The following is a 15,505-nucleotide window of genomic DNA, read 5'->3' as shown; positions in this document are numbered from 1 at the left end:
AATCTTACAAAGCATCCTTCAATTATGGCTAGTAAGAACTTACAAGGGTTAAGAGATAACTTCTCTTTACTTGGTGAGAAAAATAAAGTTTTAGTAGCTAATAGAGGTGAAATTCCAATTAGAATCTTTAGATCTGCTCATGAATTATCTATGCGTACTGTAGCAATTTATTCTCATGAAGATCGTTTAGCTACTCATAGATTAAAAGCTGATGAAGCTTATGTTATAGGTGAAAAAGGTGAATATACTCCAGTTGGTGCATACTTAGCTATTGATGAAATTATTAATATTGCCAAAAAACATAAAGTTGATTTTATTCATCCAGGTTATGGGTTTTTATCAGAAAATTCAGAATTTGCAGCTAAAGTAGCTCAAGCTGGTATTACTTGGATTGGTCCACCTTCAACAGTTATTGATTCCGTTGGTGATAAAGTCTCTGCAAGAAATTTGGCTGGTAAAGCTGATGTTCCTGTAGTTCCAGGTACCCCAGGTCCAATTGAATCTGTTGAAGAAGCTATGGATTTCGTTAAACAATATGGTTATCCTGTTATTATTAAAGCTGCCTTTGGTGGTGGTGGTAGAGGTATGAGAGTCGTTAGAGAAGGTGATGATATTGCTGATGCTTTCCAACGTGCTACTTCTGAAGCTAAAACCGCTTTTGGTAATGGTACATGTTTTGTTGAAAGATTCTTAAATAAACCAAAACATATTGAAGTTCAATTATTAGCTGATAATTATGGTAATGTTGTTCATTTATTCGAAAGAGATTGTTCTGTTCAAAGAAGACATCAAAAAGTTGTTGAAGTGGCTCCAGCTAAAACTTTGCCAATCGATGTTAGAAACGCTATCCTAACAGATGCTGTTAAATTAGCTAAAGTGGCAGGTTACAGAAATGCAGGTACTGCTGAATTTTTAGTTGATGATCAAAATAGACATTATTTCATTGAAATTAATCCAAGAATTCAAGTCGAACATACTATTACTGAAGAAATTACTGGTATTGATGTTGTTGCCGCACAAATTCAAATTGCTGCTGGTGCTTCTTTACCTCAATTAGGTTTATTACAAGATAAAATCACTACTAGAGGTTTTGCCATTCAATGTCGTATCACTACTGAAGATCCTTCTAAAAATTTCCAACCTGATACTGGTAGATTGGAAGTCTATAGATCTTCTGGTGGTAATGGTGTTAGATTAGATGGTGGTAACGCTTATGCGGGTGCTGTCATTTCTCCTCATTATGATTCCATGTTGGTTAAATGTACTTGTTCTGGTTCCACTTATGAAATTGTTCGTCGTAAGATGATTCGTTCTTTAATTGAATTTAGAATTAGAGGCGTTAAGACTAATATTCCATTTTTATTAACTTTATTGACTCATCCTGTCTTTATTAGTGGTGATTATTGGACTACTTATATCGATGACACTCCACAATTATTCCAAATGGTTGCATCTCAAAACAGAGCTCAAAAATTATTACATTATTTGGCTGATTTGGCTGTTAATGGTTCTTCTATCAAGGGTCAAATTGGTTTACCTAAATTAAAGAAAAACCCAGATGTTCCACATATTCATGACTCCGAAGGAAACATTATCAATGTTTCTACTGCACCACCAAGTGGTTGGAGACAAGTCCTATTAGAAGAAGGTCCAGAAGAATTTGCTAAACAAGTTAGAAACTTCAACGGTACTTTATTAATGGATACTACTTGGAGAGATGCTCATCAATCCCTATTGGCCACAAGAGTAAGAACTGTCGATTTGGCTGCCATTGCTCCAACTACTGCTCACGCTCTATCTGGTGCTTTCGCTCTAGAATGTTGGGGCGGTGCTACATTTGATGTTGCCATGAGATTCTTACATGAAGATCCATGGGAACGTTTAAAGACTTTAAGAAAATTAGTTCCAAACATTCCATTCCAAATGTTATTAAGAGGTGCTAACGGTGTTGCTTATTCTTCTTTACCTGATAATGCTATCGACCATTTCGTCAAACAAGCAAAGGATAATGGTGTTGATATCTTCAGAGTCTTCGATGCCTTAAACGATTTGGAACAATTGAAGGTAGGTGTTGATGCAGTTAAGAAGGCTGGTGGTGTTGTCGAAGCTACTATCTGTTACTCAGGTGACATGTTACAACCTGGTAAGAAGTACAACTTGGATTACTACCTAGAAATCACTGATAAGATCGTGGCCATGGGTACTCATATCCTAGGTATTAAGGATATGGCCGGTACTTTGAAACCTGCTGCCGCTAAATTGTTGATTGGTTCTCTAAGAGCTAAATATCCAAACTTACCAATTCATGTCCATTCTCATGATTCTGCTGGTACTGCTGTTGCCTCCATGGCTCAATGTGCTTTGGCTGGTGCAGATGTCGTTGATGTTGCCATCAACTCTATGTCTGGTATGACTTCTCAAGCTTCCATCAACGCTCTATTGGCTTCCTTAGATGGTCTAATTGACACTGGTGTCACTGAACAAAATGCTCGTGAACTAGATGCTTACTGGGCTGAAATGAGATTGTTATACTCCTGTTTCGAGGCTGACTTAAAGGGTCCAGATCCAGAAGTTTACGAACATGAAATTCCAGGTGGTCAATTAACTAACTTGCTATTCCAAGCCCAACAGTTGGGTCTAGGTGAACAATGGGCTGAAACTAAGAGAGCTTACAGAGAAGCTAACCATCTATTAGGTGACATCGTTAAGGTTACTCCAACTTCTAAGGTTGTCGGTGACTTGGCTCAATTCATGGTCTCTAATAAATTGACATCCGATGACGTTAAACGTTTAGCTAACACTTTGGATTTCCCAGACTCCATCATGGATTTCTTCGAAGGTTTAATTGGTCAACCATACGGTGGTTTCCCAGAACCATTAAGATCTGATGTCTTAAGAAACAAGAGAAGAAAGTTGACTACCCGTCCAGGTCTAGAATTGGCTCCATTTGATCTAGCTTCCATCAAGGAAGACCTAGAGACTAGATTTGGTGATATCACTGAATGTGACGTCGCTTCTTACAACATGTATCCAAAGGTTTACGAAGATTTCCAAAAGATGAGAGAAAAGTACGGTGATTTATCTGTTCTACCAACCAAGAACTTCCTGGCTCCAGCTGTCATTGACGAAGAAATTGAAGTTACTATTGAACAAGGTAAGACTCTAATCATGAAACTACAAGCCATTGGTGACTTAAACAAAGAAACCGGTACAAGAGAAGTCTACTTCGAATTGAATGGTGAATTGAGAAAGATCCGTGTTAGTGACAACTCCCAACAAATCCAAACTATCTCTAAGCCAAAGGCCGACAACCATGACCCATTACAAATCGGTGCTCCAATGGCCGGTGTTATTGTCGAAGTCAAGGTCCACAAGGGTTCTTTGGTCAAGAAGGGTCAACCAGTTGCTGTCCTAAGTGCCATGAAGATGGAGATGGTTATCTCTTCTTCTGCCGATGGTCTAGTTAAAGAAGTTCTAATCAATAACGACGAAAACGTCGAAGCATCAGACCTATTGGTTGTCTTGGAAGAAGAAGTTCCAGCCGAGAAGAAAGATTAAAATTTCATTCATTTCCAACATGTCACTTCCCATCATTTGTACAAATAACAAGTTTGAAATTGGAAGTTTCTTTCTATCTACATTCAAATATATGTATAATCTTTTTATGTCCACCTTTTAATTTAATTTAATAACAATAATAGTAATAATAATGGTACTCAACACTAAATGCTTTATATAGATGTACATAATTTTTAGCCAAATGCTACAGAACCACAATAACTAACTATTAATTCATCGTTAACTTTGAACTGCTTCCATAAATCACCTATTTTCTGTTGGGGACTTGGTGCAAATGAATTATTAATATAACAATGTACATACTGTATTTTCAACTTCTTCGTAAGAAATGCTAGGATCATTGAGAATGGTTGACCTTGTGAAATCTTAAACACTGACGGTACCATTGAAGAAATTGATCCAATAGGTATAAACTTAATTTGTACTTTCTCTAGAGATTCCTCATCGTCAAGTAACACTTGATGATTACTAGAAATAAGTTCACTATCAGAACTTACGGAACTATCCTCTTTCTCACCGAGACCAACCTGAGATAGTTTCCTGGTATAATGTTCCAATTTCCGTTCCATAGTAATGGAAGGAGAATAATCGATAACGCTAAGCTGACGGTTGCCATCTCTTAAGGAGCTCGAGTGAGATGATTGAGATAAAGTTGAAGACCTAGAAGAATCGGTATCATTATCAGTATCACTTTCGCTTGTAATTATTCTGCTCATATTTTAATCTTCTGTTTTTAAGGGTAGGTAAGAATGGACGGGTGCAATTAACTATACGTCCATTATCACACTAATTTAGTTCCTTGAGAAAATGCTCTGGTTAGTTTACCATATGAAAAATACACCTTTACCTTCATAAACCGAATCTATTGACCTTCCAGGGTCAAAGTCGTTGCATATCTACTTCTAAAAAGCTAACCATTCTGTTGATAATACCAACAGATGAATCATTGGGACCCATAGTGCCTCGTTGTTGGTGTGGTAATGATATAAGCCAAAAAAATCCGAAATTGATCAATTTGCCGCATTTTGCCGATTGAAATTTTTTCGGTTTTGCAATTGAAAATTTCAGCGAAGTAATCATAATAAAGTTCGATTGAGGGAGGAACAAGAATGGGTTGGCTGAACAATTTGATATAGTTGAAATAAAAACTTTTACTAGAAAGAAAGAAATATCAACAAGATTTAATCCTCATATCGCTATCATCTTACAACTAATTGTCCACAGAGATTGATACTTTAAGCAAGAAGAAAAAGCCACATCTATTCAGAAAATAGGGGACATGTTGAATGTCAAAAAAATATGCAAGGAATTACAGGAAGCCTTTGAGTCCGAAGAGAACGACCCAGTTGCTATTATGACTATAATAGAAATCTTTGTCGATAAGGTCAGCGCTAATTCTGTTTCATTAGTTCAAAAGAGGCTATTTCTTTTAACTTTGTTAGAATTGTTGGAGAATAACAAAGAAATCTTGGCTCAAATTGGCTGGGATTTACCATTCCAATTAATGAAATTTTTAAACAAGAATAATGTGGATATACGTAAATCTATACGTTACGATCAGATTGCCACTGCGATTATCCTTGGTTTCAATTCGATTGCTCTTGGTGGTTTACCAAAGGAAACCTTGGACACTGGCTGTGAATTACTCGGATCCTTAAACTACGACGAGGAGGTCGCTGCATTTGAAGCTGATGAATCAAAACAAGAAAAGAAAGAAATCGATAGTTCTGATGAGGAAGAAGATGAGTACGAAATAGATACAGAAGATGAGGCAGAACAAGATTCTCAGTTTCAACAAGTCAGTTACGAAAGGGTCCCCGGTGACTTTTTTATCGGGTTTAAAGTCTACATTCTTTTTGAAATGATTGGTGCTACTTTGAAACGTATTAGTACTTTGTACCCATCCAAATATTTGAGTCTGGTTGTAACTGCAACTGAGAATATGCTCCTACATACTGCAGACCAAATGCAAGATCCAAATTTATTGATGCGTCGTATTCATAGCTTCTGTGCATTCTATGTTCCATTGGAGGTACCTAAAGATGTATTAGCAAAAGTTGATACGAAAGAAGAAGGAGCTTTAACTCAAGAACAATTAGATGAAATAGTTAAGAACGAAAAGGACTTACAAGTGAAATTATTAAGAAGATTATCTACCTTTTCTATATCCAGTTGTTTGAGACATACTGCAATGTTAAGCGAAACGAAATATTTTTGCAAAGTTAGTGGAATGCCTTACCAATCTATGGATTATTATGAATCTCTATTTGAATGCCAAAGTAGGTTTTATAACTTCGCTTTATCTGTCGACGTCGATATGAAAAAAGAATTTATCACTTGTTTAAATGAATCCAAGAGAGTATATCAAGCTTTACCACCAGATGAAGAAATAACATCAGATGAAGCAAGAAATGTCATATCGGAAGTAGTATTTAAACTCTCTTACTCATATGCTTTACAGAAATTGGCACATGGTAAAAAATTATATATGGCTCCAGAAGGTATTGTATCATTATCAGGTATCCATTACTTAGAATATGGTGAACATTTATTACCAGAAATATCGTTAGATGATGCCATATTCCTATATTTGAATTTCACAACAAGATCATTTTATTCACCAGTTTATGAAAATACGAACACTGAATCTACTGGTCGCTACTGGTTATGGGTCAGTTTAACTCACAATTCATGTTCAGCATTAAAAGAGCAATTATCAAGGGTTCAAGGGTACGTTATTGAAGTACTATTAAAGACATTATTATTGAAAAATTGTTTGGAGACTAATAGTAAAATGCGAATGGTTAATTTCACATTAATGACTCGTCTTCTTTGTTTGATAAAGGAAGATATAGCATTTTCTTTCATTACAAAGACTTTAAAGAATTTCCCATATCCTCACGGTAAATCTGCTGTTCTGGTGATGTTAAGTGATCTTATAATGAAAACTAGGTCAAGAAATGAAAAAGTGATATCTACCGATGAGAAGAAGGACGAGAAAAATGACACAGATGAATTAATTGCTAAGATGAAATCTTTAGACATTGAAGAGATCCCTTTCATTCAATTAAATAAGAAAAGAATGCAAATAATAGACAAATTAGCATTGGATGCTATGAAGGTTGCAGCTTCTCCAGATCGTAAACAGACAGACATCAATTTGGTGACAAATTATTCAGACTTCATGAAATCAGTTAAGAGTAAGTGGGATAAGAAATTATTAGTGTCATTTGAAAAAGAACTTGGGTGTGCTCTCAACACCTTAGAGAAAGAAAAATAACATCTAAATAATGGATAATTATTTATTCGACGTAATATATTATTAACTTTTTATGTACTATATGTAATATTTTTTAGTAAACTTATACATACCTTATAATAGTCCATTTTTTGATACCATAACAGGTATACATATATGAAGGCATATTTAATTCATTTCTTTATGCCGCCTCTCTTCATAGTCCCGTCTGCTCTTTCAAAACTAGCTGCTTGTCCTTTTGCTATTAATGGTCCAAAAAATACAAAAAATCCATCCTTGGTCGAAGCACGTTGTTCTTCCCATAACATTTCCGAATCATCAATAAATGGATCTTCGAAATCATATTTACCGATAAGATTTTTACCTTTCATAGGATGTGCTTTTTTCTTAGGTTGTTCGTCTGACTTTTCCGTATCATCATTGTTCTCCATATCGTCATCATCATCCATATCCGTGATTGCTTCCTTTGCCTCTATCTCTTCGTCTAATAATCTTTTACGTTTCAGTTCCATCTCACTTTTAGAGTCAAGTTTTGGTTCATTTCCCTTCAATATCTTAAATAAATTAAACGTTACAGTTCCATTTTCATCAAGATATTCGTTAGATGATGTCGAATACAACGGAATATTGACAACAGAAATCGTTGAATTTTTATCGTTATTTTGTTTAGACTTTGAAGGGATCGTAGAAAGTAGGTTAGGGACATCGATAGTTGGAGGTAAGGTCAATTTTGAGTGCTCCGGAGGACTTTGATTCGCAGTTGTAAGAGAGGCAGTAGCAGAGCCATCCGCCAATTTTTTCTTATCAGTATTATCTGTGGTCTTTTTAATTGTCGTCTTCTTCTTCATAGAGTCTAATGAAGTTGCAGATTTAGATTTAGAAGCTTTACTAGCACCAGAAGTAAAACTCTTCTTAGACGTCGGGCCAGATGTTTGGTTGGAACCGGATGCTGTAGTATTACTCTTAGTTCTCTTCAACACAGGTTTGCTTACAGTAACAGTTTTCTTTTTGGGAACAGTAGTAGATGATTGAAGAGATCCACTCGTTACTGATGTAGGTGATTTCTTAGGAGCAATAGAGGTAGTTGGTTTCTTTACGGATGGCACTATGTTTGACGGGGCATTCTTTTGGATAGCAGTAGACGTAGACAGAATATTTTCGGGGGTTGATAGTAGTTTCGAAACACTTGACTGTGAGGATATCAATGGCGAGTCCTTTGAACTCGAAGTAGGATTCTCAACTTTTAATTCATCTGATGATAGAAGCGAAGATATTTTCACCTGTCTCATGAGAGAAGAAGGTTCATTTATTTCTGGCTTGGTAATAAATGTTGATGTTATCTTTTTCGTTGAAATTTGCTTTTGTTTTGGTTTTGATTTTGGTTTACTTCTAGGTTTTGGTTTTGATTTTACCTTTGTTTGGTTCTCATCATCTTTCGTCGTTGAACTAGATACCACTGTTTCCACTAAAGGTTTAATTATCGGTGAAGATGAAAAGGTTGGAGCCCCAGGCGATAAAGTTCTTGCGTTATTCCTATTCATTGCTAGTTCTTGTGCAATATTTGGCATTTTCTTAGACGTCTCTACTGTTTTCTTTGGTTGTGAACTCTTCTGAGATGCTTGTATATGTGAGGTAATCGCGTTAGAAATAGGGTTATAAGTAACTGGCGAAGCAACCTTAGGAGTTGACGCTTTTGAAGTAGCTGGTTTAGAAGTTATCTCCTTTGGTGTATCCACCTTTGGTGTATCCACCTTTGGTGTTGCTATTTTAGGTGACTGATCGTTTGAATCATCGATTACTATGACTGTGGTTTGTTAGTATATTTGTCCATAGAACAGAAATAAATTAATACAAATTAAAATAGGTTATAATAATTCTAGAACGTACCTTCCTGATCCGAGTTAGCCATATTCAGTTACTGTTATTTTGCTTCTTTATCTTGTTTGTTGATTTGTTGATTTGCTTGTTTATCTCTTTAAAATCGTTTATATATTTTCTTATATGCGATCTCAGTATATTTTTTTTGTTCTTGTCTTTAATTATTCTTTAACAGATTTCAATTCTATTTATGATGAAGATACTTATATATGTATATAAAATAATGATAATGATAATTAAAGATAATAAGTATACTAATTATATAAAGAAAAAAACAGTTCTAGAGATGGACAAAATGTATTCAGAATAAGTTCTCAAAATTGATTTGTGTACAGTATAAAAAAGTGGAGGTGATTGTATTCCACTTGCACAGAACAAAAACGACAACAGCAACAAAATTATTGTTTCTTTAATCTTCCTTACACAATACTACCTCTTTGTCTTCTTGCTGTCTGCGGATCTACTTGAGTGAATTCGGTTTGTCTTCTTGCAAATAGACTGATGATGTCAGTTAATGATACAACGCCGATAAGCTTACCGGTACGGTATTCTTTTTCGAACAGGTTAGGTGACGAAGTAGCAGCAGCAGCAGCCGAGGCTGCTACTCCTGATTGTGGAATTGATGGCGCAATTGGATCATCTACTGCGGTCAATAGTGGTGAAGGTGATTTATTAGCATTGGATCCATGTGAATGTGGATGAGAATGAGTATGTGAGTTGTGATGTGTCTGAGGACCAGAGCTATCTCCGATTTGAGGACCGCCAGGTTGTTGTTGTTGAGAATCCTGAGATGATGAAACTGACATGTTAGAATTTTGTGCAGACTCTGGTGGTTGAACAATCCATAATCTATGAGATCTTGTTGCAACTAATTTTGCTAAAGTTCTTGCTAAAGAGGAATTTGGATAGACATGGAAAATTGGGAAAGAATCCTTACCTGTCTCTAAACCTCTTGAGTTTAGGATAATAGAGATGAAATGACGACAAGTCTTGTGTAATAATGGATACTGTGAGGTTCTGGTAACATGTTTGACATCTGTGACACTGATATTACCGATCAAATTGTATTGATTATCAACGACTGCAATAGATGAGATTCTTTCCATGAACATCTTGTATAGACCCATGATCAAAGGTTCTTCACCATTGATTGAAATGACACGGGATTGTCTAGAGGTTGGTTTTGCATTTGAATTCAAGACACCAATTTTCAAATCTTGTAAAGTATAATTAAATAAAGATTCCAAATTACGGAATTTTCTTGCATTATCCCAAAGATATTTAATTAAACGACGTTGGGACAAAATACCTTTCACTTTTGTCATTTCATTATTGGTGATTGCTACACGATGTACCCCTGAACCCAGGATACCCATTACTGCAGATAAAGTTTCATCTTCTGCAATTTTAATGAAGGGGTTCTTTGGAGTCAATTTAACAATTTCACCTACTGGGACAGGTTTCCCATTTTGACAATCTTCCATGATCTGTTTATTTTCAATGGTAATTTTATTTAGGACGAGTAACAGATATGAGTTTAAATCGTTATAATCAAAAGTTAAACAATTCATATCCCCTGGAACCGTCTCTACAGGGATAGAATTCAAATGGTGTTTTACCAAAGTGTTAAAAGATTCTTCTACAGAAGCTGAAGCAGGGATGAAGATCAATTTCTTAGGTTCAATTAATTGAGATAATTTGATGAATTGCCATTGTTGATTATGTTCAGTCGTTATAGTCTGAGAGGTCTTTTGAGAAGTAGTCTTCTCTAACGGCACAGCCTCATCCATAGCCTCATCGTCTTCTTCTTCAACGACTTGTTCATCGACACCATTACCACCCATTGAGTAGTTTTGGAAGTTGATCGTTGGACCACCACCACCTACGTTAGCTCCAACACCGGCTGCGTTGGAAGATCCAGTAGTTCCTATTGGCTGGACCGAAGGTGGAGTGGACAGCATCTCCACGATGGAGGCATGTCTGGAGACGTTAGTGGAGTTCCCCTGACTTGGGGTAGTTAAGTTTGAGTTGTTCTGGTTCGACATATTGTAATGCGGATGGGTGACTTAGGGGAGGGCAAGAATGATCACTAAAAATAATGCAGTTGTAAAGTTAGATGTAGTAGATCACAATGGACAAACACATATACATATACATATATACATATATATATGTATATATTCCTGGAAAACGTTATTGCACAAGACCAAGAGGGGGTGTAATCACAGAGGAGTAGCAAAGCTCCATCGACCTTCCTTTGTTGTTGATGTTGATGATATTGTTCTTAGTTTGCTTCCTTCCTCCCCTCTAACTTCCCCCCCCCTTTCCTTTGCTTTGCTTTCTCGCTCGTCGCCGCAAATATTTCGTTTGCCCCTTCTTTTGGGCGTGGGGAAGCATGGGGAGGCAGGTTCATTTGAATATATTCAAGATGAGATATAGAAACATATATAAAGAGAGGTTATATCGTTTACTTACAGTTGGGAATAGTGTTGCAACATGTAGTCGTGGGAGGGGAGGTCGCTGTCTGTGACTGCTACGGGTGTTACTGTCTGCAGTGTTGCGTCGTTGTACATCTGAGTGAACAAATGGCTCAGTTTCTCTACATCCATGACATGACAGTACGCTAGACCAAACCTATCTGTGACTAGTTTCACCCAGTTCATACGGAATGCCACGTCGTTTGTGTTACACGCAATTACTCTGATTCTGGATCTCAATTGGCCCAGCTTGTCAATGGCCAGATCAAGTTGTCCAGCTTGTGAATCGTATCTTTGTTCAATGTCGTCTCTTAGCAAAGCACTAAACCGAGGACTTAATCCGTTGGTGGAGACTAGTATTTGCAATCTACCCTGTGCCAATGTAGCATTTGCACCGAAATAGAAGTTACATAGTGGCGGGACATCTGCTACATTGATCATTTGTGCAGAGCCATATTTCGCAACAACATCTTCATATATTTGTCTAGAGACGTCATGATCACTGATGCATACTAATATCAGGGACCAAGCTGGTTCCAAATCGAGTTGTTCTTGTCTGTAAGTATCGTTTACCACCCGATAACTCTGTTGTATTTGACTATTCCAATGTTCATTTGTGATCACCCCACCCAACGGAATACCATCGTGCCATTCTGATGGGAAAGTGGCTCGTATCTTGTCGTGAAGACTTGGTGAAATAATAGTTAATTTACAACCTGTGGGTAGCAATTTGGGGATTCTTGTTACTGCAACATCACCTGCACCAATCAATAAAACATGACGGTTCTCTAATCTGTGAGCTAATTGTAAAGATAACATTCTTCGTAAAAAATAATAATATAGTTCGTACTGGTTATCTACTTAGACAAGAAGAATACGTGATGACATATAGAGATATATGTTTGTTTGTTTGTTATTGTTCTGTATACGTCCTTTATATATTCATATATGAGTTGAACCTTTTTTCTGATGACTGAAAAATTATTTGTGGAAAGTGTGTAAGTTAGAAGATAAATGGGGGAAAGAGACAGGCAGGCGAAATTTCATGTGACTGCAAGAGAGGATTAGAAGATTAAAATCATATTTTTAATATCTTCGTTCTAAAGTGGCTCCTAATAAATTAACAATATCTTCGTACTCTGGAAAGTCTGCAATAGGTGTATTCCCCCATGCGAGTCTTACTCGATGTCCGTCCACTACATAACCTTGCATTCCAATCATTGCAGCCTGTGCATCTAACTGATTGAAATATGTAATAAACCCACAACCACGTAAGGGTGGGATTCTAATAGAAAAGATATTGCCAAATGGTCTGAATAATAACTGGACTTGCCATTCCGCGATATCTCTATTTAGGCCACCGATGAATAGTGTGGTGTTCTTACTTGGCCCTTCCCCATTTCTGCCAACGAACCCTTTTTCTATGGATTGTTGTCGTTGTCGTTGAACCAGTTGCATTGCAGTTTGCATCAATAATGGTTGGGCTGTAGCAACTGATATCTTGTATTCTTCCTCTGGAGACAGTCCTATTGACGCTTGAGATTTAGTTGGTAATAGCATTGGGATATTGGGCTGTAATGGAGACAAAGGGGACGAAGGCGACATTGAATGGGCACTTGGTGACCCAGGAGGCTCTGGGAAATGATTGGAGGATCTGCCTGACGCTGTGGAGACTCTTATACACCGTCCTTGTAAATATATATCTGACATTTCTGTCAATGCATTGTCTCTATCCTGCGGGTTATCGAATCTAACAAACCCAAAACACCGGGACTCACCAGTCAAGGGGTCCGTCATAACTCTGGCGGTCTTTACACTTTCATACTTCATTTGAAACAAAGTTACCAAGTCTGCTTCTGTCACTGTGGGTGATAAATGTCCTACAAATAAAGAATATTCAGGCGTTAATGATACACCACATTGTAAAGTGGCACCAGAAGCCCAATTCAACCTGAATGTTCTTCTCAATTTGGGGTTGGTCATATACCCACTTTGGTCGTTGTTGTTTGTCTCTGTTTCAAACCACATGTTCGGTATTGGTAATGAATTCAATGATAGAGCATATTTTGCGTCATTGGTTGTTTCAAATTCAACAAAACAATATCCTGCATGATGTAGTGGTGTTATGCTGGAATCCCAAAATTCCATTCCATTGACATGGATTGAACCATCTTGTAAGTCCGGTTGTTTGTTTGTAGAGGTACATGGAATCAATTGATTCTTCTTGGAACGAATTAATCTAACTTTTACAGATTTGTTATAATACTTCCAAATGAATTGTATTGTACTTTCTTCATATCGTGGATCCAAATCTCCCATCCATAGAGTCTGTGGCGGGTCCGAAGAAGTTTGTATTGTAAAATTAGGTGGTTGTGGAATGTTCATTATGGATGAGTCCCTAATGATGGAATATTACAAAAGAAAAAGTGAATTACTTTAACCAGACAAGGTAAAACACAAGTGTAAAAATTTCAAGGATCCATCTACAATACACACATATATACTAAGTAATAACAAAAGAAGGTAACGTCGTTACTCCCCCTTGAACATTATCAGACGTCACAATTCTACAGTGTCATAAGCTGAAAGAACTTTAATACTAACAAAATATGGCGATGGACCTTTAAAAATAGTGAGACGCGGCAACTGAAAAATAACAAACAATTTTGTTTACCTTTTTATCTAATAGTAAGACTACATATATATATAAACAGATTGATATTAATAATACAGTGAATGCGAGAGAGACATTGAGAGAGATAGAGAGAACATTACAAAATCAGTGTAGCAGTGAATGATGACGATGATGAACAGAGATACAAGAATACTGTACAGACAGAGAGGATCTAACTTAAGAAAGACCATTGATGAGGATAATGTATTAGTGATCCGGACTCCTATGAAACTTACAGACAGTCCCGATACATACAATATAATAGATACATATCGTAATGACTCTACGGGAGAGCCACCGTTGAAGCGATCTCGTATGGATTCATTACCGCCACCACCACCGCCACATATACCGATGGATCCTATGGATATGCCACCACAAGAAACAGAAGAAGCATTACCTCCAATAGATGATTACGACTATAATGCCAACGATAACAATGGATTCCAAATAAATTTGACTAATGATCATATTAAGGAACTTGTTGTACCATCCCGACTCCCACCACGAAGTAAATTCCAACGGAATCCACTTGGTAACCAAATGATAACATTTGATGGCAACACGAATAAACAACTTATGACCTCTGATCAAACGTTAAAAGGGATCGATACGTTACAAAGATTGATCCACTTCTTGTTTCGAGATAATCTAATGAAAAAGGCACATCTGGATTTTGACAAGGATGAACATGATGTTGTACGTCGGATGATGTATAAATTAGATCTTAAAATATTTGAAAAGATATTAAATGGTATGAACAATGATCTTCGGGATATTAAGGATATTGATTCTGCTAACAATAGACTATTAACGGAATTAAAGCGTGTCATGAGACGTAAAGAAAGCTTGAACCTAGAATTAATTAAAATTAAAAGTCAAATCACTGAAGTGATGACAAATGAAGAATATTGGCATAAGAATAAACAAGAACAAATACAACTAGATGAAAGATTGCAATTGAACAAAAATTTGAAGCAATTATCGCAGAAACTTAATACCCAACCATCAGGGAACAATACTGATTTCAAATCTGTCGATAAATTAGATACCGTGATAAAGTTATTAGATCCACACCAAGGTATCCTTCCGAGACTTGAACGTATCAATGAGAAGTTACGAGGACAACTCAAATAGTAGCATACATATATACGTAGCATACATAAATATACTCATAGACATATACATATATATATATATGAGTGCCTACTTTGCAAATCACGTACCGGAACAACCATATATATATATAATATAAGTTGTTCCACTGGTATAAAACCTTGCTGCATGCAAGAACGTAAATAAAGAACAGTACGCAGGCATGCAGCCAAAACGGCCAAATCTTTGCGTTACTTGCAGCCCTCACCTCACATCCCATTCGAGTTCCATACTCGGTGGTCTATCTACCAACCCGTTCCAGCAACAACTACCACAACGAGAATACCAAATGATGGATACCGTTTCTCTCTGTCTCTCTCTGCCTATTGCCAACAGTTGTTGCAGTTGGAAAGGGTCGCACTGTAGATAAAAGAAACGAGACAGGAAGCGCAGAAACAGCAGCACTTCTTATTTTCTCACTGCGAGGAAAATAAACGAAAATTTTTTGTTAGGCAATATGATATAATATACAAATTAACACAG

The 15,505-nt window shown here is 36.7% G+C and overlaps 8 protein-coding genes across 8 annotated transcripts; 3 read left to right on the top strand and 5 right to left on the bottom strand.

Annotated features, from left to right (window-relative positions):
• Window positions 1-24: 24 nt before the first annotated feature.
• On the top strand, window positions 25-3,558 carry PYC2 (pyruvate carboxylase 2; the record flags this gene model as incomplete). The annotated part of the gene is made up of 1 exon (XM_041550313.1): window positions 25-3,558. The coding sequence occupies one exon, from the start codon at window positions 25-27 to the stop codon at window positions 3,556-3,558; it is 3,534 nt and encodes a 1,177-aa protein (XP_041406247.1).
• A 194-nt stretch (window positions 3,559-3,752) lies between these two features.
• On the bottom strand, window positions 3,753-4,295 carry ATG12 (Atg12p; the record flags this gene model as incomplete). The annotated part of the gene is made up of 1 exon (XM_041550312.1): window positions 3,753-4,295. One exon carries the CDS (start codon window positions 4,293-4,295, stop codon window positions 3,753-3,755), a length of 543 nt encoding a protein of 180 aa, XP_041406246.1.
• Window positions 4,296-4,858: 563 nt separating this feature from the next.
• YBP1 (Ybp1p) lies at window positions 4,859-6,859 on the top strand (the record flags this gene model as incomplete). The annotated part of the gene is made up of 1 exon (XM_041550311.1): window positions 4,859-6,859. The coding sequence occupies one exon, from the start codon at window positions 4,859-4,861 to the stop codon at window positions 6,857-6,859; it is 2,001 nt and encodes a 666-aa protein (XP_041406245.1).
• A 152-nt stretch (window positions 6,860-7,011) lies between these two features.
• On the bottom strand, window positions 7,012-8,747 carry HPC2 (Hpc2p; the record flags this gene model as incomplete). The annotated part of the gene is made up of 2 exons (XM_041550310.1): window positions 7,012-8,642; window positions 8,726-8,747. 2 exons carry the CDS (start codon window positions 8,745-8,747, stop codon window positions 7,012-7,014), a joined length of 1,653 nt encoding a protein of 550 aa, XP_041406244.1.
• Window positions 8,748-9,135: 388 nt separating this feature from the next.
• Window positions 9,136-10,761, bottom strand: SDS24 (Sds24p; the record flags this gene model as incomplete). Its single annotated transcript, XM_041550309.1, has 1 exon — window positions 9,136-10,761. One exon carries the CDS (start codon window positions 10,759-10,761, stop codon window positions 9,136-9,138), a length of 1,626 nt encoding a protein of 541 aa, XP_041406243.1.
• A 426-nt stretch (window positions 10,762-11,187) lies between these two features.
• MET8 (bifunctional precorrin-2 dehydrogenase/sirohydrochlorin ferrochelatase MET8) lies at window positions 11,188-12,012 on the bottom strand (the record flags this gene model as incomplete). Its single annotated transcript, XM_041550308.1, has 1 exon — window positions 11,188-12,012. The coding sequence occupies one exon, from the start codon at window positions 12,010-12,012 to the stop codon at window positions 11,188-11,190; it is 825 nt and encodes a 274-aa protein (XP_041406242.1).
• A 267-nt stretch (window positions 12,013-12,279) lies between these two features.
• NGR1 (Ngr1p) lies at window positions 12,280-13,578 on the bottom strand (the record flags this gene model as incomplete). Its single annotated transcript, XM_041550307.1, has 1 exon — window positions 12,280-13,578. One exon carries the CDS (start codon window positions 13,576-13,578, stop codon window positions 12,280-12,282), a length of 1,299 nt encoding a protein of 432 aa, XP_041406241.1.
• Window positions 13,579-13,999: 421 nt separating this feature from the next.
• AME1 (Ame1p) lies at window positions 14,000-15,004 on the top strand (the record flags this gene model as incomplete). Its single annotated transcript, XM_041550306.1, has 1 exon — window positions 14,000-15,004. One exon carries the CDS (start codon window positions 14,000-14,002, stop codon window positions 15,002-15,004), a length of 1,005 nt encoding a protein of 334 aa, XP_041406240.1.
• Between the last annotated feature and the right edge of the window lie 501 nt (window positions 15,005-15,505).

The sequence above is a fragment of the Maudiozyma barnettii genome (genome assembly GCF_903064755.1).
Source record: "Maudiozyma barnettii strain CLIB 1767 genome assembly, contig: KABA2_04, whole genome shotgun sequence".
NCBI lineage: Eukaryota > Fungi > Ascomycota > Saccharomycetes > Saccharomycetales > Saccharomycetaceae > Maudiozyma > Maudiozyma barnettii.
Note: the sequence above shows the minus strand (reverse complement) of the source record. Positions and strands in the feature narration are given on the sequence as shown.